The 26,243-nt window shown below is 42.2% G+C and overlaps 2 protein-coding genes across 3 annotated transcripts in view; one reads left to right on the top strand and one right to left on the bottom strand.

The window, feature by feature from the left end:
• The window catches only part of APPBP2 (amyloid beta precursor protein binding protein 2), a 52,688-nt gene extending 47,981 nt beyond the window's left edge, over positions 1 to 4,707 (top strand). Inside the window, exon 13 of the mRNA XM_045488184.1 lies at positions 149 to 4,707. Coding sequence (XP_045344140.1) covers positions 149 to 402 — 254 coding nt within the window. The 3' untranslated portion in view covers positions 403 to 4,707. The remainder of the gene's footprint in view (positions 1 to 148) is intronic.
• Positions 1 to 25,868, bottom strand: part of CE1H17orf64 (chromosome E1 C17orf64 homolog) — a 72,989-nt gene extending 47,121 nt beyond the window's left edge. Inside the window, exons 1-6 of one of the 2 annotated variants that reach the window (XM_045488187.1) lie at positions 25,719 to 25,868; positions 24,481 to 24,582; positions 24,048 to 24,223; positions 23,477 to 23,576; positions 18,966 to 19,161; positions 16,008 to 16,282 (exon numbers count right to left, since the gene is read on the bottom strand). In XM_045488187.1, coding sequence (XP_045344143.1) covers positions 16,197 to 16,282; positions 18,966 to 19,161; positions 23,477 to 23,576; positions 24,048 to 24,223; positions 24,481 to 24,582; positions 25,719 to 25,769 — 711 coding nt within the window. In that variant the 5' untranslated portion in view covers positions 25,770 to 25,868 and the 3' untranslated portion in view covers positions 16,008 to 16,196. Of the gene's footprint in view, positions 1 to 16,007; positions 16,283 to 18,965; positions 19,162 to 23,476; positions 23,577 to 24,047; positions 24,224 to 24,480; positions 24,583 to 25,718 lie in introns of those variants that run through there. The other variant, XM_045488185.1, reaches the window with a different exon arrangement.
• Between the last annotated feature and the right edge of the window lie 375 nt (positions 25,869 to 26,243).

The following is a 26,243-nucleotide window of genomic DNA, read 5'->3' as shown; positions in this document are numbered from 1 at the left end:
ACGCAATCTCATTAGTTTCTCATTTATCCTAGGAAATAAAACCAAGCCACCTTATTTAAAGAATTGAAGTTGTGTTGTCTTTAAGAACCTCTTGTTGCTTCATTATTTGAGCTTTCTTTCTTTGTGTGTGTGTGTGTGTTACTTTCAGGGAAGAAACTGTTTGGTGAAGGCTACAGTGGACTAGAATATGACTACCGAGGTCTCATTAAACTTTACAACTCCATTGGGAATTATGAGAAAGTGTTTGAATATCACAATGTTCTGTCTAACTGGAACCGGTTGCGAGATCGTCAGTATTCGGTGACCGATGCTCTTGAAGACGTCAACACCAGCCCCCAGTCCACTGAAGAAGTGGTACAGTCCTTCTTGATTTCTCAGAATGTGGAGGGACCGAGCTGCTGAGGGAGTACCTCAGTTAACTAATTTACCTTTTCCCAGATTCCAGGGAATTCATACTGTGAAATCAAAACCATGTTGTTTTTTGGGGCTGGAATTTGCATTGAAACACTGGTCCAGTCCATTGACCCTATTTGGGTGATCCCTATCTTGCAGAGTGTCCGTAGGAATAAGCATATATTCAGTTATATTCAGCATGTACCGCATGTATAAGTAGTCTGGCCCATATTTTCAACCTAGTAGAACAAACAACAGGAAATCTTTTTGTTGTTGTTGTTTTTTTTTTTTTTCATTTAAAAAAATAATTCATTTTGCAGAAAGCCTGAAAAGAACCCCTAAATAAAACTATTTAAGAGTTTAAAAGAGTTGCATTCTTATTACATAAGGATGATTTTAACAACTTTTTAACATATAATTCTTCCTTGTGGAGGTATTCAATACTGTATTGTAAAGAAATTTTATGGGGAAAATCTTTATATGCAGTATGGAAAAGTTAACACAGTGCTGATAGAAGAGGGACATCCTGACTTAGGTTTGGCCACCTTGCCCACGGAAGTGGATACAACCACTCCAGAGCTCTCTTACGGGAAGGACTGTCAGATTCATCTGAACTGGACCAGTGTTGATCTGTAAATCATAGAAAAGCTGACAGACCAGCACTTTTATTAACCCTTTGGTTGTGTTGGGGTTTTTTGGTACAACAATGCAAGATGCTCTGATAGCATTTGCTGACAGGACCAGGAGGACCTAAAATGGACCAGCCTAATCTAGAAAGGGGTTATTGGGACCAGAGGCTTTAGGTTATTATTTTAGCCCCTGCATATACTTTTATCAGTAGAATGTTTCATTTAGATATATGATGAAAAGTAATAATGCAAAACTTATATTCATGTAATTAGACACCAAACTTGGGAAATTTGGCAATTTCAGTGGCATATCTTTAGTCAGTGTGCACAGATGGCAGTGCCATAAGCAAGTCTATAAATATCTGCCGCAACCAACCCCCTCATTTTAAATGTTACCCTAATAATCAGTGCAATTAACAAGTATATTGGCTAAGAGTCATGAAATAATAGCTCATGTTTGGGAGGGACTTTTAGGTTACTATGTGGTTTGTGGGGATTCATGGAAAAATGAATGCCCAAAAGAAGCAATTCTTCTGAGATCCTTTGTTTTTATGGTAATAATAGTACAACTGGGTCGTTTTATTTGAACTTCAAGAGTCAAATACAAAGATCCCCTAATTATATATCTATTTCACTAACTTGTCTTCCTTTTATTGGGTTTTGATTTTTTAAATTTTAACCCAGTCGGGTTATTTAATGTTGAGGTAATTAATATTCAAATTTGGGAAGTTGTAACATGTAGCAATTCAAGAAACAAAAGGTCTTTTGCTGTTACCTCAGTTCTTATTATAGTGGCCTATTGGGTGCCTCTATAGTTAAGAATCAGGGTTTTCCCCCCTATTTTCAGGGGTTCATGACTTGGCTGTTAGAGATGTTGCTCTTGGCTAATGCTTGGAGTAGTCTGTGGGTGAGTGAATGTGTGTTGAATTTTGGTTTTCTTTTAACATGCACGTTGGGGTTGGAGGGGGGAAGAAATCTAAACTGTCTGCCACATTGAGTACAGAAAAATTAATTAGAGATTTCAGATCAATTTGATTTTAAACACTTTTGAACTTCGCAAATCTAATCTTGTTTAAAACTATTATTTGCAGTCTTGTTAGTTATGAGCCAGTGTTTTTAAGACCCCAGGAGGGGATTGACTGGGGGAGGTACGTAAAGAGATGAAACAAGCCTGGACCCTAGGATTATAACTATGATTTCAAAACCTGAGTTTATTCCTCAAATTGAATTAGTTTCTTTTTAATTTTAAAAGGAGTACATTGGCACACCTGCATCTCCCCTCCCAGCTCATTGCAGTCTAATGCCAAGAGGCACCTCTTTGTTAATTACCAAATAGTCTGTGACCAAGGACTAACATTTTTTAAGTTACTCAGCTCTATCCTTGTGGGCCTATATATTTAATACCTCCAAAGATATTTTCAGGATAGGCTTTGTATACTTTTGTTGGTTATTTAGAGTCCTGTGGTATGTTTGTGGTATAGGAATGTCATGGTAAATTGTTTTTCAATAAATATTTTGAAACTCACGTTTCCATACGAAGTTTTTTTTTTTTTTTTTTGTAATCTGTATTTTTTGGTTTTGTGCACATACAGCATTTCCTATGATAAAATCAAGCAAATGACTTAAGGCCTCATCCTCTCTTAATTCAGTTTGAGCTATAAAGCAACATGATATTTAGAAGCCTAAGATCACAGGGTGATAATGTTAAGTGGCAGCCAGTTTTTCTAAAAACCATTGGTAGTTTCCCTTTATTACCACTGCTTTAATGTAGTGTTCTGTAAATCTGTTTGATTTAATGCAAACACTGTAGGTTGAGAAAAGAGATTGCCAGTGTCTGTTAATGATCTAACAATATGTTATTAATTCTGGTTCTAATGAATAATACCCTTATGATTTTAAGTGTGGGATTTATCCTTTTCCTAGGGATGTTTAGGGTAAATTAGAGAGGTGAATGTCACCATGATTTATGGGGTTAAAAAGAATCTCAAAGAAAGAAAAGAATAAAATTTACCTCACAATAACCAATAGCTTGCACAAGCTTTCACATAGGGTGGGGTTAGGTGTAAGGAAGCCTAAACCAACCTAAAGATATTTCTGAAAGTTCAGCAAAATAATAAAGGGCCTTTGGTCTCATTCTTCCTGACTTTCATTTCTTTCCTCTTACCCAGTCTTTTTCCTAAAGTTTGGTGCTATTCAAGTTGGGTGCATCAGGGGGCTCTACAAATACTCATGTGCTACAGATTGTCAGTCACTCCAGCATCCAGTGTAATAGAACTGATTGGGTTTTTTAGAACACCATATTTAAGGGTTCCCAAAGCTGACTTTGCCCAAAGCTTTAGGACCTCTATTGTCATCAAAGCTCTGTCTCTGCTTGGTTAAAAACAAACTCACCATTGCTCTGTAGTAACCCTTGTGCAGTATGCGCTCATTAGTGAAAATAAAGGATTTGACAAAGGCCTTTGTTCCCAGCCTGTTTGGGAAGAGTGCATAATGTTGTGAAAATTAAGTACATCGGCTGCAATCTTATACATAAATGGGAGTGCCATTTGGTAGCTCCTTACGTGCAAACAGAATGCTGAACAGTAAACACACCTGAAACACAATTGAAGCTTGTGGCCGTACTTTACGAATTGAAACAACGGTTTGCTTAGTAGCAGGTATTCTTAACTGCCACTTGGTCTTTATTTTTCTCCCCAGAATTTGTAGCCTTGCTGCTTGCAAACTCTTCCTTTCCTGGATGGCAAAGTTACTACTGGAAAAATACTTATTTATATAAGTATAGACTTTTTTAAGAGTTTTATTTTTGCTTTAAAAATTAATGTATATATTTCACCTCTTGGCTTTGGAGGACCTCAGTTCTTGCTAGGAAAAAGAAAATTTTTTAATCTGACACTTGGATTACTATCCAGCTTGAACACTAGTAGTTGTATTGTCCACAAATCTCAGGAATGTGTTAGGCAGAAAACTGGTTTTACCCTGTTGGTGATCTGAAAGAATGTGCTTTAGGATTTATTAAATAATACTATTCTTTAATTGCAATCCTAGGTATCTATAGCATGAGTGGCCTTAGTGAGTTTGTTGAAGTGCACATTTTTTTCAAAAGTAAAATTTAAGATTAAAAATATATGCTATATATAGATATCTAGAAAACCTGGTTTGTGGTGCACAAATTAAGTGTTGGATTACTAAATAACTGTTGCAGGTACCATTTGTGTAACATTACTCATTTCTGTATATTCCTTTTATGGAAAGATATGTTGCCATGGTAACTAAAACTTTTCAATTTAGTTCTACTTTTATGATGTGAATGAATGCTACATTTTATTAAATATTACCAAGTCAGTACTATTTTTATACTTTATTAAGCAACAGGGGATTTTAGGTTAGTAGACTCAAAAGCTCTTAATGAAACAAATTACTAACAATTCTTTACATGAAAATCCCCACGAATAGTGCCACAGTAATTTCTATAGAAATATCTAGGGTCATTGATAGATTTTTTTAAGACGATTCTTCATTGTGTCAGAATGACCTTTCATATCATCCTTAACACAAACTTGTAGTGCCCACCATTATGTGTAACCATTGAACCATACTAAGTATGTTTGTAACCAGCATTGTGATATATTCTGTACTTGTATTGCTAAAAATGAATTATTGACCTAATAAATATAGTGTTCCTGCATTCATAGTGTATCTGTTTCCAATGTAGTTGTGATCGCTTTTGGTCAGGACTTGGGATTATTATTGCAGCCTGTCTTTATTAGAGAACAGTGTGAGAGAAGCTGTTGGAACCAGAACAAAAGTGCTCTTGTTCAAGAAAAATAAGATGTGTGGCAGAGGAGACACGTGGTAACCGCATCTGGAGATGGTGCTCACGAAGGTACTTGGAAAAGACAAGGTAGTACTTAATGCAGGAGGTGTTTAGTCTTTACAAAAGTAACTACACCATTTTCCCTAGTCTTCTATCTCTGAAGCTGAAGGCGGGTGAGGAGACCTGGTGAAACTCTGCTGGCAATAGTGGAGAGAACCCTGGATTTGGGTTTCAGTTCCAGCTCTGCCTCTGAGCAGTAAGAATCTGAGATACGTCATTATGAGCCTCTTTGTGTTTCATTTCTTCATCTGAATGGGGGGGGGGGGTGTCAAAATAGGTCTTTTAAAACATCTGCCATGAAACAACATGAATCTTAAGCACTCAGAACAGCAAGTACAGGAAATGACACCAAATTTTAAATTACTATTAAGAAAATTAACATTTAAAAAATTCCACCTTCACTTCCAATAGCACTGGTTTTATCTCGACTGCCACCTTCAGTGATACTTGTAAAATTTTTCCTTTTACGTTCCATGACTTTGAACATGCTGTTCTCTCTTTTGTATGGAATCTCATTTTCTGCCTAAACTTTAATTCATCTGTCAACCTCAAAGGACAAGGAAGCCTTCCCTGAAACTTCCCTGAGTTGCCTCTTCTTGATACTTAAGCAGCATTTTATTTAAAGCTTTGCTAAAGCCATTACCATATAATCGTGTAACTCAAGAATTAAAACTTCCCAGCTTATAAACATTGCTGATTTGTGCGTTTAACAAATTTAACATAGAGTTTACTCCTTGACAGATACTCTTTTTTTAGAGAGAGAGATTTTTGTGTGTGTGTGTGTTTTGTTTTTTGGAGAGAGAGGGCTCAAGTGAGCAAGGGGCAGAGAGAGAGAGAGAGAGAGAGAGAGAGAGAGAATATCGTAAGCAGGAGTTTAAGCTCGACATGGAGCTCAGTCCCACAACACTGGGATCATGATCTGAGCTGAAATCAAGGGTCGGACACTCAACTGACTGAGCCACCCAGGTGCCCCTGACATATTATTCTAAGTGTGTTAGCAAACCACACTCACTTACTTTATAGACATTTATTTTTGTAGTTTGAAAATTCAAGGCAAACTCATCAGTATATATATCCAAAATATATAAAGAACTTCTACAACTCAGTACCAAAAAACAATCCAATTGAAAAATGGACAGAAGACATGAACGGATATTTCTTCAAAAAAGACATACAGATGGCCAATAGACACCTGAAAAGATGCTCAACATTATCATCGGAGAAATGCAAATCAAAACTACAATGAGCTATCACATCACACCTGTCAGAATGTGTGCCTGGGTGGCTCAGTTGAGCAACTGACTCGATTTCAGCTCAGGTCATGATCCTGGGGTTGTGGGATTGAGTTCTGCATGGGGCTCTGTGCTGAGCATGGAGCTGCATAAGATTCTCTCTCCCTCTGCCCCTTTCCCCTGCTCACGCTCTCTCTAACAAAACAAAACAAAACAAAACCCAGAAACAAGCATTGGCAAGGATGCAGAGTAAAAGGAACCCTCTTGGGGCACCTGGGTGGCTGTCTTGGTTAGGAATCCAACTCTTGGTTTCGGCTCAGGTCATGATCTCACCATTCAAGTTCAAGCCCGGCATCAGGCTCTCTGGAGAGCCTTACAAACGTGGAGATTCTCTTCCTCTCTTTCTGCCTCACCCACCCACACATGCATTGTCTCTCAAAAATAGATGAATAAACTTTAAAAAAGGAACCCTCTTAACACTGTCCATGGAAACACAAATTGGTGCAACTATTGTGGAAAACAGTACGGAGGTTCCTCAAAAAATTAAAAATAGAACTACCCTATAATCCAGGAATTGTACTACTGGGTATTTACCCAAAGAATACAAAAACAATCAAAGGGATATGTGCTCCCTGATATTTATTGCAGCATTATTTATAATAGCCAAACTATTGGAGCAGCGCAAGTGTTCATCAGTAGATGAATGGATAAAGAAGATGTGATATATAGATATATAGATATCATGAGATTGCATCACATATATATATATATATCTCCATATATATATATGAATATTATTCAGCCATAAAAAGGAATTAAATCTTGCCATTTGCAACAACATGCATGGAGCTGAAGAGGATAATGCTAAGCAAAATAAGTCAGAGAATGACAAATATCCTAGGATTTCACTCATGTGGAATTTAAGACAAACGAGCAAAGGGAAAAAAAAAAAAAAAAGACAACGCAGTCTCTTACTATAGAGAACAAACTGGTGGTTACCAGAGGGGAGGCAGGTGGGGGACTGGGGGAAATAGCAGATCAGAATTAGAGTACACTTATGATAAAAACAAACCAAATAACATGCCAGTTAAACATTAATAGGAATGTGGTTAGATAATCATAGATTCAGTTAATGAACAATATGCAGAAGATCAAACGATTGAAATGATTAAAATACCAAACTGTATGTTTATGTAGAAATAACCAAGAAACATGAATATAGGAAAAGCCCATGGTAAATAACTAGTGATTACTTTATGTAAACAAAACCCATACATATTTATGTAAAAATATATGTGAAACCATTTTTCTCAAAGTATATTCATTATAAAAATATATTGACAATGATCACCTTTGGAAAGAAGGAGTAGGGGTAGAATTCTAATAAGGGAGGAAAAACTTTTCATTTTGTAACTATCTTTACATTTTAAATATTTTTACTAAGAAAAATTCTTGTAACTGTATAACCAAGAGATAAGTACATTTAAAATATTGGCACATTTCTCTCTTTTTTTTCCCTGTATATGTGTATTTCACATTTCATTCATGTTTCATATGCATTTTGGTATCCAGCTTTATTTCTATCAAACTGTTTCCCTACACTATTATATATGGAAAATGTTATTTTAGTATACCACCATGTGGGTGGACCATAATCTATTTAATGCATCTTCTATTGTTGGAAGTGTTATCTATTGCTTTACAGCAAATTACCCCCAATTTAATGGCTTAAACAAAAAATATTTATGAATTAACAATTCCTATGGAACTGGAATTCAGGAATGGCTTAGCTGGGTGGTTCTGACTTAGGGTGTCTCATGAGATTGCATCAAGATGGCACCGGGACATCTGGGTGGCTCAGTTGGTTAAGCATCCGACTTTGCCTCAGGTCATGATCTCACAGTTCATGAGTTCGAGCCCCATGTTGGGCTCTGTGCTGACAGCTCAGAGCCTGGAGCCTGCTTTGGATTCTGTCTCCCTCTCTCTCTGTCCCTCCCTCGTTCATGCTGTTTCTCTCAAAAATAAAAAGGTTTTCAAAAAAAGATGGTATGAGGGTTGCAGTCATCCTAAGACTGGTCTACGACTGAAGGATCTATTTCCAAGATCTCTCCCTCTCATGGCTATTGGCATGTCTTAGTTCATTGTCACATGAGCTCTCCATAGGGCTGTTTGTCTTCATGACATGGCAACTGACATCCCCCAGGACAAGTGATTCCAACAGAGAGAGCAAGACAAAAGCCACAATATCTTTCGTGATCTACCTGGAAGTCACACTGACCATTTTCACCATATTCTGTTCATTAGAAGTTGGTCACTGATGACAGCTCACACACAGGGAAGGGGAATTATTCCCATGCCTTGGAAGGAGCAGTATCAGAATTTGTGGATATACTTTAAAACCACCGTACTAGAGTTTTTCCCTATTGTAATTACCTCTCTTAATGATTATGCTTGACACTAAAGCTTTGTGCACATCTCAGATTCATGTCTTATAAATTCCTCATAATGAAGTTGCTGAGTCCAATTTTGACACACAGTGCCAGGTTGTATTAATTTCCATTCAGGGTGTAATATATCAGAATTCTTATTTTTCCACACCCACAGCAACTCTGGGCTTTATAATTTTTTTCATTGCCAGTGTGATACAAAGAATCTCATTCTTTTCATTTGCATTTCTTGGATTAGTGCAATAAGATGATGTGTTTTAGGTTTGTGAACCACTGACTTTTCAGAGACTTAACTCAGAAGTCTCCTGCTGGCAAACAATGCCCCTGTATCAGTCTTTTTTTTTTTTTTTAATGTTTTTTTAATGTTTATTTACTTTTTGAGAGAGAGAGAGAGAGTGAGAGACAGAGCACGAGTTGAGGAGGGGTAGAGAGAGAGAGAGAGGGAGACACAGAAGTCAAAGCAGGCTCCAGGCTCTGAGCTGTCAGCACAGAGCCTAACGCAGGGCTTGAACTCACGAACCACGAGATCATGACCTGAGCTGAAGTCGGACGCTTAGCCAACTGAGCCACCCAGGCGCCCCATCCCCCTGTATCAGTCTTATGTGCATCAAGAGCATTTCCTTATTCCAGAACATCTTCCATGACTCTAATACTCCTGTTCCAGTTCTCTGGAAACTTGTCAGTTATCTGGAGTTCAAGACTTGAATTGGATTCTAGTCTGCCCCTTCATCCCACCTCCTTATAGAAAAACAATCCTAAGGGAAGGATCTGTTTTGGGGCAAGTTTCTAGGCTTACATCAAGGCTGAAGACTATCCTCTGTTTTAAATCAGGAGCATTATAGCTCTTTTAGAAATAGGAGAGAGGCAATGGATTAGCTAATCTTTTGAAACTTTTTATTAAAAAAAAATTTCAAATATATGCAAAAGTAGAGAACCTGGGATAAGGAATTGCCTTGTACCTCTCATCCAATTTATAAATCCATGGCCAATCTTGTTATGACTATTCCTTCATCTGCTATGGACCCTGCCTTTGCTGCTGGATGGATTTATTTATTTATTTGTTTATCTATCTATTTAAGTTTACCTATTTATTTTGAGAGAAAGAGAGAGAAGGGCAGAGACAGAGAGAGAGAGAGAGAGAGAGTCCCAAGCAGTCCCTACACCATCAGCACAGAGCCCAATGCAGGACTTGAACTCATGAACCATGAGATCATGATGTGAGCTGAAATCAAGAGTCAGAAGCTTAACAGACTGAGCCACCCAGGTTCCCCTACCACTGGATTATTTTAAACCAAATCCCAGACGTCTACAAATAATACATTGTTTATCTCTAAAACATAAGTACTTTAAAAATACATAACTCCAGGGTCGCCTGGGTAGCTGAGTCCATTAAACATCTGACTTTGGCTCATCAGGTCATGATCTCGGGGTTCTTGAGTTCAAGCCCTGCATTGGGCTCTCTGCTGTCATCACAAAGCCTGCTTCAGATCCTCTGTCCCTGTCCCTCTCTGCCCCTCCCCCACCTCCCTTTCTCCTCTGCTTGCTTTCTCTTTCTCAAAAATAAACACTAAAAAAAAAATTTTTTTTTAAATACATAACTCCAGCAGAGAGCTTCTCCTCTACGGTTCTGCCCACTGCTCCCTTGTTTTATTCAATAAACTTCTATCTCCTTTTTATTTTTATTTTTTTTTATTTTTATTTTTTTTTAATTTTTTTTTTTCAACGTTTATTCATTTTTGGGACAGAGAGAGACAGAGCATGAACGGGGGAGGGGCAGAGAGAGAGGGAGACACAGAATCGGAAACAGGCTCCAGGCTCTGAGCCATCAGCCCAGAGCCCGACGCGGGGCTCGAACTCACGGGCCGCGAGATCGTGACCTGGCTGAAGTCGGACGCCCAACCGACTGCGCCACCCAGGCGCCCCTTCTATCTCCTTTTTAAAAAGTACATAACTCCAAAAAGTTATTACCATACTCAAAAATATTTAGTTATGGGGGCGCCTGGGTGGCTCAGTCAGTTAAGCGTCCGACTTCAGCTCAGGTCGTGATCTCGCGGTCCGTGAGTTCGAGCCCCGCGTCGGGCTCTGTGCTGACAGCTCAGAGCCTGGAGCCTGTTTCAGATTCTGTGTCTCCCTCTCTCTCTGACCCTCCCCCGTTCATGCTTTGTCTCTCTCTGTCTCAAAAATAAACGTTAAAAAAAATATTTAGTTATACCTTTACATCTTCAAGTAGTCAGTTCATGTTTGATTTCCCTGTTTTATAGATGTTTCTGTGTCATGTTTATGTTTGTTCTAATCAGTATGTAAACATGGTCCTCTTTGGCCATATCTTTTCAGTCTCTCCTAATCTTTAGATTCCCTCTCCCCCCCCCCCAACTTTTATTTATTAAAGTAAATGGTTCATCCATTCAGTAGATTTTCCCCATAGTCTAGAAATGTGGATTCTGTCCCAACTCATAGTGTCATTTAATATGTTCCTCAGTCCCTTGTATTTCCCATGAACTGGAAATTTGATCAAATTCAGGTTACATTTTTCTTTTTGCAAAAATACTGCTTAACTGGAGTTCCATAATGTCTGGTTATTTTTCTTTATGATATTCAGATTGACCCATGAATTCAGATATTCTTTACTGTTTAACTTGACCAGTAGGTTTTTAATATCAATGATGATTTTTCATTTCTAAAAGTTGTATTTGGTTCTTTTTAGAATCTGTCTATACTCTTTTCCTATCATATGATGTTTTGCTTAATTTTTAAAAAATAATCTCTACACCCAATGTGGGGCTTGAACTCACAACCCCCAAGATCAAGAGTCACGCTCTACCAACTGAGCCAGTCAAGTACCCCTTGTCATACACTGTTTTGTTATTGTAGTATATTTTTCTCCTTTTTCATTAAAACCCACTACATGGACACACAGATCAATGGACCAGAACAGAATGTTCAGAAATAGACACAAATAAATCAGGAATTTAAAGTATCATAAGAGTGACATTTCAAACAATTCAGGAAAGATGGATTTTTTCCCCTATATGGTATATCCTATAAATACACTCCCACATGTGCAAGGACACTTTTAGCCATCTGGAAAAAAAAAAAGTTGGATTCCTATTATACAACTTATACCAAAATAAATTTCAGATAGACTAAAGATTTAAATGTAAAAATTGAAACACTAGTGCTAGAAGGAAAGATACAATTTTAAATATTCTCTGAGTGGGGAAAATCTTTCAAAGTCCTAAAGAAGCCATTAAAGGAAGGACTGTGAATTTAACTACATAAAAATAAAAAATGTCTGTACAGGGTGCCTGGGTGGCTCAGTCAGTGAAGCATCCAACTTTTGATCTTGGCACAGGTCAAGATCTCATGATTCATGAAATGGAGATGTGACATGGAGCCCTGCATTGATTAGGCTCTATGCTGACAGCTTGCTTGGGATTCTGTCTCTCCCTCTCTCTTCCCCTCCCCCACTCACAGCCCTCTCCTTTTCTCTCTTTCAAAATAAATAAATAAACTTTAAAAAATGCCTTAAAAAAAGAAAAAATGCATGCGCAAAAGAAAAATCGTAAAACACAGGAGCACTGGGTGTGGAGTCAGAAGACACAGAAAGTCAGTATTTCAGTTCAGCTGTGCCAGCCTCTAAGCTGTGCTTAGCTGTTTTCTTCTCTATAACGGGGCAGAGTCTCTCCCACAAGCTTGTCATGAAGATCCAATGCGAATGCATACAAAGCCTTTTGCCATCTGTGTTGAGTTACATGCATTTGTGGTAATGTTATAGGAAGAGGAGGCTGCCAGCTGACTCGTGTAGCCTGGAATAGGAGTGGGTCAGGCAGTGATCAATCAGTATATCTGTGGTCGGGAGCCTCTTCCGTTTAAGACTTTCCACTATTCTCTAGGGAAGGGACTCTCCTTGAAGGCTGCCTGGTCTGGCTATCAGCGAGGCAGTTTCCCCACAGTAGACTACCCCTATGGCACTATAGGCCCCTGCACCTCCAAATAACCTTCCCCAACCACCTGCTTCTGGTGTCTCCAAGTCCAGCTTAGAGAGTCATACTTTATGCAGAGATATGTTAACTAAGAAAATACAAATTATCCTAGAAGCAATACGTTAAGCATTTTGAGTTATTTGAGTGATACAAGCATTTTGGCCAAGAGCAAGGAGAGCACGTGTCATTGGTGTATGGGAGGTGGCCGGCATGTATGTATGGCCAGTAGGCATCAAGTCTGAATTCTAGTCCCAGTTCTGGTGTTTGACTTACTGTCCAAACTTGAAGAAGTCAACCTTTCTTCTTGGGCCTCTTTTTCCCCCCCTCTGAACCAGGAAGTGTTTGGACTAAATGCTCTAGTTTGATTTGTTAGTTCATTCATTAATTCATTCTACAAATGTTTATTAAGTACGTACTCTGTGCTGGGTCCTGTTGTAATTGCTTGGGATATAGCAATGAACAAAACAGACAAAAAACTCTGCCCTTGTGGAACTTACATGTTAGTGGGAGGATACCATCAATAAATAAGAAATATAATCATTATATTATATAATATTTGAGAGGTATACGTGTCTTAGGAAAATAAAAATAGACTAAGGGATATTCAGAATGTGTGTAGTTGTTGGAATTTGAAAGGCTCCACTGAGAAGGTAACATTTGAACAGAGATTTGAAGGCAATGAAGGAGTTAGCCAACTGGGTATCTTAGGAAAGAACATTCCAGATGGAGGAAACGGCCAGTGAAAAGGCCCTGAGGCAGGAGTATCTTGACAAGTATGAGAAAAGAATGAGTTCAGAGAGGTAACATAATGGACAGTGGGAATATATCATAGTAGGCGTTATAGGCCCTTGCAAAATCTTTGGATTTTAATCTGCATGAGATGAAGAGCTGTTGGAGGGTTTTATTCCTTTGTTTTAACATTTTTGTAGAGCAGTTGTAAGTCCACAGCATATCTGAGCAGAAGATTCAGAGATTTCTCATATACCACTGTTCCCACACACACATCGTCTCCCCCATTATCCACATCCCCCACCAGAGTGAAACATCTGTTATAGTGACACATCCTCACCCAGAATGCCTAGTTTACACTAGGGTTCACTCTTGATATTGCCCGTTTTATGGGTTTGGGCACATGTATAATGACATGTATCCACCATTCTAGTATCACACTCAGTATTTTCACTGGCCTAATAATCCTCTGCGCTGTTTGGAGGGTTTGGAGTGAAGCAATGTTATGTGATGTTCGTTTTTGGAATTATGAGATCTCACTAAATTTGAGGAAAGAGTTAAGAGGGTTCAAAAACCAAGACTGTTGCCTATTTTGCCTTCAGGGATCCTGCTGGTCCCCAGGCTGATATAAAGTTCCCCCCACTTCCTCCTGGTGTCTGCCTCTGCACATACCTTGCTATAGAATCCCGTTATTCCTCTAGGGGGTGGTGCTGCCTCACACACAGGACACCTCCCTGTTTTCATCTGTTCCCAGAACCACTGGCCCTTTTCCTGGGACCTTGTCAGTGAAATCACTCAGGAGTAGAGAAAACTGGAGCACCTCCTCCCCATCATCAGGGACACCCTCCAGCTTGCTCGCCTTCTCTGGCAAATCCTCCCTGCTTTGTTAGGACTGTCAGGGACCAATGGAGTGAGGCTGTCCTGCAGACCTGTGCCTCAGTACTCTTCATCTTGCCATTTCTGGGAGGCGATGAGTGTGAAGAACAAAGAGAGAGCTGGGGCCTTCTTTCATGCATTATGCTTCCCTGTCATTTAAGCTTTTTAAATGTTTATCATTTATCATTTTATCATTTAAACATGTTGATGATATTCACTCATGAAGACAAATCGAGGGAAGGGAGAAGAAAGGGTCACACACATATATTCTGGTCCTACCCCCTCCAAGGCAGCACTGGGCATTGTCTGCTGCTGCCTCAGGCAGAGTTCTGACTCTGCCGCGTTTTCAGAAAACGATTGCACCTGCTTCTCTTCCTGGAGTTGAACACCATCTACAAAAAATCTATCATCTTCACTTCCTCCTCCTCCCTCCCTATCTCTCACATCTGTCACCTAAAATTGTCAATTTTATTCTATCTAATGTTACAAATGTACTCATCCCCCTTTTATGCACACCTTCATTGACTTTGTATATCCCCAAGGTAGCAAATATGAAAAGCCAGAAGAGTCAAATGGGTGATACAACTGGGTGAAGAAGGTCAGTGTGTAACGCAAGAGAGAGGGGGTGGAGACTGTGGTGAACTAGAAAGAATATCAGTGAAACCTGAGCAATTGTTTCTGAGCTCCAGCCTCGCACGGTCATGTGGGAAGGCACATCCAAGTGGGGCAAGTTTTTAAAAACCAGAAATCTGTTGTTGTTGTTGTTGTTGTTGTTGTTTTGAGAGAGAGGGAGAGAGCACAAACGTGGGAGGGGCAGAGAGAGAGGGAGATACAGAATCTGAAGCAGGCTCCCGGATGTGAGCTGTCGGCCCAGAGCCTGACGCGGGGCTCGAACCCATGAACCGTGAGATCATAATCTGAGCCGAAGTCAAACATTCAACTGACTGAGCCACCCAGGCGACCCTGTTGCTGTTTGTTGTTTGTTTGTTTTTTAATTTTTTAATGTTTTTGTTTATTTTTGAGAGAGAATAAGAGCATGAGCAGGGAGCAGGCAGAGAGAGAGAGAGACACACAGTATCCAAAGCAGGCTACAGGCAGAGCCATCAGCACAGAGCCTGACGCAGGGCTCAAACTCATGAACTGTGAAATCATGACCTGAACTGAAGTCGGATGCTTAACTGACTGAGCCACCAAGGTGCCCCTGTTTGTTGTTTTTAAGGTGAAATGTACCAAGTTAATATTGGCAACTAATTTTTTTTTTTTTAATTTTAAACAGTAAGTAGACCACCACAACGGGCAAACAACTAACACATCAGTGGTCTGAATTCAGCACGCAGCTGCTGACTTTTGACCACCAGTTTGAACCATCATCCCAGCTAAGGCTACTGATATGATTTCACTCAGCCTTCACTCTCTCTCACTTCCATGCACTGTGCTCACTGCCTCCGGAGCATCTCCCCAATCGCCAGGTCACAACAGCTCATTCCACTGCTTGACACCTCCCTTACCTCTCTCCCCCCAGGTTATCCAGGAGACCAAGTCCAGACAACTGAGGCAGACTGCCAGACTTCTCCCTTTCTGCTGCAAGGCCCCCTCCACTCTCCACTGTGCTCTCCCCTGGCACACATCACTCCTTTGTCACCTGCCGAGGTTTCCCTGTGCACCTCTATTCAGCCTGTTGTAATGTCTATTCATGTGTGTCTCCTGCACTCGATATGATGGTGATCACTTCTTATTCATCTGTGTTATTCATCTGTGTTATTCATACCTGCCAATCAGAAGGTAGCTGGCAAACATTTTTTAAATAAATTAAAAAGACGAATGAATGATGATTGTTAGCCAAGTAAGGTAGAACTGTCTTAAGGTTGTTTATTTCCCACCCCATTTATACGTAACTAAGACCTGAGCATCCTTCTGATAAAGACAGTTTTCTTCTTTCCCTTCATTGGTCCCAGCCCCCAGGGTGCAGAGGTGTTGAAGACAAGTGCTCTGGGACCCAGGGCAAGCTGGCCCTCTGTTCTAGCCTGATGTTCTTATGGGCAGGTCTCTGGAGTCTCTGGGGCTTCCTTAATTCTCTTATTCTTGAGTTTTGTTTTGTGAGGAAGTTTCCTTAGAGAATCTGAAAAGGGAAGGTCAAACAGAGTCCTGATAACATCACAAAGAGTAAGAGAATCTCAGGCTGTAACATTCGGGGGATATGGTAAGGACAGAAAGGAAGAACAACACAATCTTATCTTAACTTGCAACCTATGTCCCTCTTTTCTCAAAGAACCCTGTGGCAGAGGAAGATAGTATCACCCTAATTTACAGATGAAGGATCTCACCCAAGCACAGAGTAAGGAAATAGCCCACCCAAAGCCCAAGGCAAGTTAGGGGCAAAGTCAGGACTATACCATGTGTCTTGACTCTAATTCTTCCCCGCATCCCTCTCAGGTTTCATGCCCCAGGTCCCAGGACTTTGCTGCTAGACTGTTTGCAAACACCACCGCCATCTTTTTTCGTAAAAACGGACTTATGAACATAGAGTCAAAGAAACACCACATGGGATACATTTAATATCACGAATAGACTCAGTGATTGACCTTACTTAGCCCATTCCTGGTGGGCCCACCAAATAGTGTGTGTTTTGTCATATTACCACAATGTGAAGAACACAACCTCGGCTCTAATGTATCCCAAACAAATGTTTAACGTGAATTCACCAAGACTTTTTATCTAAAGAGGAACAAGCTTTAAAAATGCCAAAAGGAAGCAACAAGAATCAAAAGTGGAACATTCGGCAGATCAGTGGCCTGATCTCCTCAACAAGTCAGGGTGTAAAAAAGAGGACATTGTTAGGTTAAAAGAGATGGAAGGGGCATAACCAGGGCAATGCATGCTTGAGAAACCAGCGCAAAAAATATCTTTGACTACTTGGAAAATTTGAATATGAAGTATTTAATCCAACAATGAGATGAAATGAAAACGTTGACATGGAAGGTTGATCTAATTAACTGAAAAAAGCAAGTTCCAAGCAAAATCCTACACACAGCAAGGTCTCATTTGGCTAAAATACAGGTATTTATATGCGTAAAAAACATCTGGAAAGTGCTAGCAGTAGTGATAACAATGTGGTGTTTATATTTGCTTATTTTTGTTTATCGGTATTACCCAATTTTCTATGCTATGCTTATGTTTATAGGTAGGAATAAAATGTTATTTTAAGAATTACATTTAAAAAAAAAAAAAGAATTACATGAAAGCCAAAGTTCTTAACCTACCATGCAAGGCTTTTTCCTATTACCCCCCACCCCCCCACACCCCCCCAGACCCTTCCATCCTCCCCTCCTCCCCATCCTGCACTTCTCCAACCTGCTCTTCCATTCACCTCCAGGCTCCGGACTGTCCGCTCATTGCCCCTCACCTCTGCACACACCTTTCCTCTCTCCTCCTACTCTTCCTTCCCCCCTCCTCTTCTTTTCCCTTTCTTTAAAGCCTGTCCCAGAGTTCCTTCCTCCAGTCAGCCTGTCCCACCCTTTGCCCTATGGCTTCAGATTGCTCATTTGTGCAAGGGGGACAATAATACCCTCCTCATGAGGATGTTGCAGGCGTTAAGTGAAATAAAGAGATACAGAGCACCTGGTACAGGGAAAGGCTGACCCAAAAGCCCAGACCTCACTTTCCTGATCTGATTCGTGAGCTGCTTGGCCTACATCATCTTAATGACATCTTGGCCTTCATCCCATTGTATGTTTTGCTTTCTCAATTTAAACTGCAGGCACCAGGGCCAAGGACCCTCACAGAGCCCAGACAGGGCTCTGGGTCTCTGGAATTGCCTAACTCATGACCACCGCCCCCTCCCTATTCTCACCCCTGCTCTCCCACTCGGTGCAGCTATGACTGGTAGAAGAGGCCCCGAGAGCTGCTGGCCTGCATCAGCCCCAGGCAGCCTGACCCTCAGAGGAGCACCTGGTTCCAATTTAGGACCACACTTTGAGGTCCTAGGCCACCCTGTTTGCCTTTACTTTCTCCCCCAATAGCTAAGCAAGAGCAGCTAACTGGGGTCCCCGGAGCCAGATCCGGAAGAGGGAGGGGTAAGTGGCTCCCACATCTCTTTGCACCTCAGTGCACAGGAGGGGGCCTTCGTAGGTTCCGACCTTGGCTGGGACCCCTCGCTGCAAAGTCTCTGTCCCTAACCCCACAGCCTCCGTCCAGTGGGCCAAGCGGTGCAGTCACTGCAGAGACCAAAGCTGCTGGGAAGGCCATCCCCAGTCTATCTGACTCGACTTTCTCCCCACCTTGGGAATGAACCACTCCCTTAGCCCGTAGCCACCTGAAACAGGGAGTAGGCACCCTGCCCCTGTTTGGAGCCCCCACTCTTGGCTGCTAGAAACTTTCTCTGCTTCTAGTCTTGTGGGAAAGCACCTTCATTTAAACTGTTAACTGAAAAATGCAGGAACCAAAACTATATATCACGAGACCTCTGGAGGGAAATCATACAGAACACTGAAGGCAACACACCCAAATGTTACCTGTCATGGTCTCTGGGTGATGGGTGATTTTCCCCTCTTGTGTTTTATACTTATCTGTACATTTCAAACTTTCTATGATAAACATGCCTGCAGGGAGGGGACAAAACAGAGAAAAGAAAAAAGTGCAGAAGAGGAAGGAGAATGGACAGAAAGAGAAATGGAGGGCTAAAAAGAAGATGGGAAGGGAAACGTGTCAGGCTACTGGGGGCGGGTGGGGGTGGGTAGGGAGCATGTGGCACCGAGGGCGAGGCCCCTCCTCCAGACATGGTTCCCACATGGAAGGGGCATTACCTTTCATGACCTGGATCTGGGATCTTGGCTCCCTCAGCAGGGAGGCCTCTCGGCCAGGGGCCTGCATCTTGGACAGCCTCTCCTTCATGCCGCTGATGTTGCCGTGCAGCCCCCAGGCGCTGCAGAGCTTGGGCAGACTGTCTTCCTGGTTGGCCAGCAAGGAGCTCTCTGGGGTGTCCAGGGGACAGAATGCCACCTGCAATGGGCCCATAATGTTTAGGAGAGTATGGAGAAGACAGGCCCCACACTCCAGAGCCCCAGCCCTGCCCTTGTTAGGAAATTACTGTGGTCTGGCTGCACCTCACACGTGCCTAGTCAGCAGGAACAAAGGGTCACAGATGTGGGAGAGAAACAGAGACACTGAGGCCAGGCTGCCAACTGTCTCTTACTGGGTGGTTCTTTACTTTGATATACGTCCTCCAACTCTTATCGTTATAGTATCTTTTTCTGTTCGTTTCAAGTTTGTATTCAAATTCTAGTTAGCTGGGGCTCCTGGGTGGGTCAGTTTAAGCATCCGACTTCGGCTCAGGTCATGATCTCATGGTTTGTGAGATTGAGCCCTGCATTGGGCTCTCTGCTGTCAGCACAGAGCCCGCTTCAGATCCTCTCTCCCACTCTCTCTCTGCTCCTCTCCCCCAAAATAAATAAACATTTAAAAAAAATTTAATAAATAAATAAATTCTGTTTAGTTAACGTATAGTGTAGTATTAGTTTCAGGAGTAGAATTTAGTGATTTGTCACTTACATATAAGACCCAGTGCCCATCACAATAAATACCCTGCTTAATACCCATCACCCATCTAGCCTGTCCCCCACCCACCTCCCCTCCAACAAACAACCCTCAGTTTGTTCTCTATAGTTAAGAGTCTTAGGTTTGCCTCTCTTTTTTTTTCCTTTCCCACATGTTCATCTGTTTTTATTTATTTTTTTTTTTTTGTTTATTTTTGAGAGATTGAGAGACAGAGCTTGAGTGGGTGAAGGGGCAGAGAGAGGGAGACACAGAATCCGAGGCAGGCTCCAGGCTCTGAGCTGTCAGCACGGAGCCCGACACTGGGCTTTGAATTCACGAATAGGGAGATCATGACCTGAGCCGAAGCCAGACATTTAACCAACTGAGCCACCCAGTCTTCCCTCATCTGTTTTGTTTCTTAAAGTCCACGAGTGAGGGGCGCCTGGGTGACTCAGTCAGTTGGGCGTCCAACTTCCGCTTAGGTCATGATCTCCTGGTTCCTGAGTTCGAGCCCCTAGTCGGGCTCTGTGCTGACCACTCAGGGTCTGGAGCCTGCTTCATATTCCGTGTCTCCCTTTCTCTTTGCTCCTCCCCCACTATGTTCTGTCTCTCTTCCCTTCAAAAATAAACATTATTATTTTTTAAGTTTATTTATTTTGAGAGAGAATGAGAGAGGGAGCATGAGCAGGGGAGGGACAGAGAGGGAGGGAGAGGGGGAGAGAGAATCCCAAGCAGGCCTTGCACTGTCAGCATAGAGCCCAATGCGGGGCTTGATCTAACAAACCGTGAGATCATGACCAGAGCCAAAATGAAGAGTCAGATACTTAACCAACTGAGCCACCCAGGTGCCCCCCAAAATAAACAAACATTAAAAAAATAGTGAAATCATATGGTAGTCTTTCTCGGACTGACTTATTTCACTTAGCATAATACACTCTAGCCCCATCCATATCATCACAAATGTAAGATTTCGTTCTTTTCTATGACTAATATTCCATTGTGTATATGTACCACATCTCCTTTATCCATTCATTAGTCACTGGACATTTGGGCTCTTTCCATAATTTGGCTATTGTTGATAATGCTGCTATAAACTTTGGGGTGCATGCCCCCTTCGAATCTGTATTTTTGTATTCTTTGGTACAACACCTAGTAGTGTAATTGCTGGAACATATGGAAGTTCTATTTTTAACTTTTTGAGGAACCTCCATACTGTTTTCCAGAGTGGCTGCACCAATTTGCATTCCCACCAACAATGTAAGAGATCCCCTTTCTCCGCATCCTCGCCAACACCTGTTGTTTCCTGTGTTGTTAATTTTAGCCATTCTGACAGGTGTGAGCTGATAACCTCATTGTAGTTTTGATTTGTATTTCCCTGATGATGAGTGATGTTGAGCATTTTTTCATGTGTGTATTAGTATAGAATTATAGCGTCTTATGCATTTCTTTGTAATGAAACAATGGTACTTATTTTAAAGTCCTTGACAAAATTAAAATTGAGAACCTGAAAATATCTTTTGAGATTTTCCTGGCCAGTGAAATCCAGGTATCACTAAAATGGCAACTCCTTGTATTCAGAGGAGGAATCACTGAAACGACTCACCCATTCATGTTCAGAGGAAGAAATAGAGACCCAAGGGGGGAAAGGATTTCGTTAAAGCTGCCCAGCAAGAGTGAGGTGCCATAGTTAGAGGAGGGCTTTCCTCTGAACCAGATGTTTGAACCTGGCTCTTCCCTCTACTTGCTATGTGGTCTGGGTCAAGCTCTCTGCATTTGGTATCTTCATTTACACACTGTGAACACTATTTCTAATTACCATGTAGGGTTACTTTTTTTTTCCCTAAATTGTTTACTTTTGAGAGAGAGAAACAGAGTGTGAGCAGGTGCAGCACAGAGCGAGATTCAGGGCTCAAACCCATGAGACATGAGATAATGACCTGAGCCGAGGTCGGACGCTTAACTGACTGAGCCACCCAGGTGCCCCAGGGTTACTTTTGAAGATCACGGGAGGGAACATAAAGTGCTGGAACATAGAAACTGTTACCCATGATTATTATTTTGAATTAGTGATTCTCAAAGTGTGCTCTGTGAGCCCCTGGGGGCCCCTGAAATATTTTGACCTCACTGACCCCCTGAAAAGTGGGGTCTACCCAAAGTGCAAGAGAGAAACCAATGGAGTCTAATGTAAGCCAGTGTGAAAAAGTCATTGATACAAATCTGAAAAGGCTACATACTGTGTGATTCCAACTATATGACATTCTGGAAAAAGTAAAAACATTGCGACAGTAAAAAGATCAATGATTGCCAGGAGTTTGGAGGGAAAGAATGAGAGGATGAATACGTGGAGGACAGGGCATTTTAAGGCAGCAAAACTATTCTGTATGCTTTGTAATGGTGGATACATGTCATTATGCAGTTGTCAAAACCTGTTGAATGTACAACACAAAGAGTGGGCCCTAATGTAAGCTACGGACATTATTTAGTTAATAATGTGTCAATACTGGATCACCAATGGTAACAAATGTACCTCTCTAATGCAAGATGCTAATAATAAGGAAAACAAGAGGGGGTAGTACATGGGAAACATCTGAACTTTCTACCCAATTTTTTTGTAAACCTAGAAGTGCTAAAAAAAGAAAAAGAAGTATTTTATAAAGTTCATTCATATGGTTTCAGATTCCATATTGCTACTAAGTAGCTGCCACTTGTTGAGTTTTGGTGTGGTAGCAAAGAAAAATATACAGGGGCATCTGGATGGCTCAGCAGGTTAAGCGTCCAACTCTTGCTATCAGCTCAGGTGGCGATCTCGCTATCATGAGAGTCAAGCCCCGCATTGGGCTATTCACCGAACATGGAGTCTGCTCTCTCTCTCTCTCTCTCTCTCTCTCCCTCTGCCCCTCTCCCTTGCTCTCTCTTTCTATCAAAGTAAATAAATTTAAAAAAATATCCACAACTATCTGAAAATGCTAATAAAATATTCCTCTCTTCTCTAACTATACAGTTGTGTAAGTCTGGGTTTTCACATCATGTACTTAAGCCAAATCACATATCATAAGAGATTGTAGAAGCAGATATGAGAACACAGCTGAGTTGTCTTCTATTAAGCCAGACACTAAAGAGATTTGCAAAAATGTAAAACAATGCTATTATTCTCACTAATTTTTTTGGTTTTGGAAAATACAGATGTTTCTTGTAAAAATTATTTATGTTAAAATGTAGTGGGCTCCTTGCTTTTATTTTTAATTGGATTAGTAAGTACTTATTTTGAATTTTTTCTTTAGTTTTAATTTCGGATGAGGCAAATATCGATTGATATAACCTACATAAATGCTTTTGTGGCTTCTCAATGGTTTTTTAAGAGAGTGAACATGACCTGAAACCAAAATGTTTGAGAGTCACTGTTTTTGACCAAAGCCAGGCCAGACTGTTGCTAGTCCTTGGAGCCTTCCCCAAGCTGGCTGTGCCTTTCTGCCTGGCCTCAACCATCCCCACCTATAGCTCCTCAGGAAGGTCCCTGCCCTTGTTAACATCAGGGTGTTGGTGTGGAGAGTAAGTATCAAGAACTTGAAGTTGAGCCTCTGCCCTCTTTGGCCTCACTTTGCCCCCTATAGGGGTAAAGGTAGGGGCAGTGGGGTCTTCCCCAGCCAGTGAGTGTGGAAATGACTGGAAGGATGCTGGTGGTATCAGAGGGACCCTCAGCCCCAGGCCTCCCCCCACAATCCAAGAATGTACCAGCCAACCCTCAGCCAGGCCTGGGGAGGAGCTTTCCTGAGCGCCTCACCAGGAACTTGGCTGTCTGGTTGCTCTTGGTGTACTTGTAGAGCCTGCGAAGCTGTTTTGCCTCCAGTTCTGAGAAGAGAGAGACAAATCGCCAGAGCATCCTGCAGGGGAGAAACCAAGGCTGAGGGAGGCAGAGCACAGCCCCTCTCCCTTCAGCATTTGTCTTGTGTCTAGGACCCACCCAGGGAGAAATGGACCACATGCTGCCTCCTTGGATTTCGCTGGGGACGTGGAGAGGTGGAAATTTGCTAGACCTTGAATACCCCATCCTGGTGATGGGCACCCACACCACACAGCAGTTGCTCAATCAGGGGTCATTCTCCAGAGTCAGGAGAGTCCTTTGTCCACTGTGTACGTAGCTGCCATGCATCAATGCTGCCCTGAGTAACTAGAGATCCCATTCTCTCCACCCCCTCTTCACCATGCTCACTCTAGGATCCTGACTCTTTCACATAAAGACGAAGGAATGAAGGACTCAGGGATCTTGACTGAGGTGGGACCTTGAATCAGGGGTGGGAAAGGTATGTGGCCCAGGAGTGGGAATAGTGGGAAGGGCAAGGAGGCTGCCCTACTTCCTCCAGTGCTTGATTTCCCAGGTTCGGCAGTAGTGTTGCAGAAAGGTGTTGATGTGGTCCCCTAGGGCCACCAGGCTCTGCTTCATGTACTTTAGCTGCTTCTTCTGGGGAAGGTCCCTGGGCAGGTGCAACTTTCGCAGGAACTTCTTCAGTGGTCTTAGATATTCTTTACACTGAGGAGGCAACAGGTCAAGTGAGGGGTCATAGGAGAAAAGAGGCAGATGGGCAGCCCCAAGTAACCAGAAGCCTTTATGAGCCAGGAAGTGTTAAGCGGGTTAAGTAAGGAGGCTCCAGTCAAGCTCCTGCCCCACTTCCTTCCCAAGAGCATGACAAGTGGGACAATAAGCTATGGTTCTGAGGCCTGCCAATTCTGATCCAGGTCTCCTGACCTGTAGGGAACAAGAGACAGGGTCCTGGGCTGGCCCCTTACAATTTTGAAGGTGTCCTGGTCCAGACCCTTGGCATGGCGTACAAGTGAGTCTCCAGAAGGGGTGGTGCGGGAGCTCTTCTCTAAGTAGGGTGCATCTCTCACCTGGGCAGAGGCAGGAGGCAATGGTCAGCTGGGGAGCTTAGGCAGGTGCTCTTGAGGGGCAGTGCTAGGCAACCAGTGGTCCAAATTCCAGCCAAAGCCCTTCTCCATTTTCCCTGAGGACCCTTTCTTGGCCCAGTCCTGAAGCAGTAAGCCCTAGCAAAGAAACTCATCCCTGAACATCCCTGCTTAGGAAACCTAGAATGCCCTACCCATTTCTTTTATAATAATTATAGCACAGAATAGTAGTTAATTGTACAAATCACTTGATAAACATGAACTCATTTTATTCTCCCACAAATTCTGTGAGGTTTATTATCCCTGGTTACAGATAAGAACACTTTGAGGCGCCAAGAGATGTAAGAAACTCCTTGGGGGAATGAGCAAGGAGTCATTTATTCATTCATTCAAACAAACATTTACTGAGTGCCTAAGCCCCAGGACCACCTCTAACCTTTAGCATCATGTCATGATAACAGGCACTCAGAAAACCATGTGACAGTGATGGTGATGAGGAGGAGATTTCTGACAGCAAAAGTGGGCCCCCCAAAAGCTGAAAACTAATGAAGACAAAGTGACTACGAAATAATAAAGTCAGAGCACAGGATTAAACTGACATGGTGGGATTTGCACCTGACCTTTCAAAAGCCTCTCAGAAAAGGGAGCATTAATTCTTGCTTGTGCTCAGGGGAAACAAGGAAGATCCCGGCCCAGACCACTCTGAAGGGAGAGACCAGGGAAACGGAGGAAAGTAGATGGAGAGAGTATGTATCTTAGGCTCCTTCAGGCCCCAGAGAGAGGGGACTCTGGCCGATCAACTCTATAAACACACCCCTCACACCACACAACCACACACACAGACCATGACACAAGTGTACACACACACGTACACCCACACACACACACACACATGCCCTTGTGTCTCCATAACCAACAATCATCTTGCCAGGAATACACGTCTTTGATAAACTTGTGTTTGAATGAATTATCCTTTTGTTCTTTTGGTCTCTTGCTAACTTGTGTACATCAACATTTTTCCTTCTTCTTTCCTTCCCTTAATTTCATGTTCTCTGCTTTCCAAGACTAGCCCCTCAAGGACCTTCTTTCTTCCCTCCCTCACATCCCTCACCCCACTTCACCTTCTTTAGGGGCTTGTCTCCTTCACCCCCTTGCCCATTTGAGGCCTCCATCTCAACAGGTGCACTGGGGGGCTCCAGAGTAGCACTCCTTATATCCCCTCAGGCTTCTGACCTGCTTCTGTGACCTGAGTGTCTCAGGGGGTGGGCAGGTTGGCTCCAGAACTCGGAGTGAAACCATGGCAACTGCCAACACAGAGCCTAGCTCCCCTCCCCCTACCAGGCCCTCATTCTTAGGGGTGGCCCATCCATCTTGTTCAACTGGGAACTGGAACAGGGAAGTGAGCAAGATGTGCTGGGTAGACCCAGGACTTTCTTAGAGCTCACAGCTGGCCAGGAGGGGTTGGCACCCCTTCTCCCAGGAGAACTGTCAGATGCTAGTGTTTGTGAACACTGGTAAGACTTGTGAAGTAATTTTCTTGCATGTGTACCATTCACGACTCCTCAGTCACACCATGGGCTCCCTGAGATGAAGACCATGGTTTATAACATTTCTTTCTGGATTTGGGGCAAAGGACTAGAGGGTGC

Source organism: Leopardus geoffroyi, chromosome E1 (assembly GCF_018350155.1).
Source record: "Leopardus geoffroyi isolate Oge1 chromosome E1, O.geoffroyi_Oge1_pat1.0, whole genome shotgun sequence".
Lineage (NCBI taxonomy): Eukaryota > Metazoa > Chordata > Mammalia > Carnivora > Felidae > Leopardus > Leopardus geoffroyi.
The sequence above is the reverse complement of the archived record's forward strand: the minus strand, read 5'-3'. Positions and strand labels throughout refer to the sequence as shown.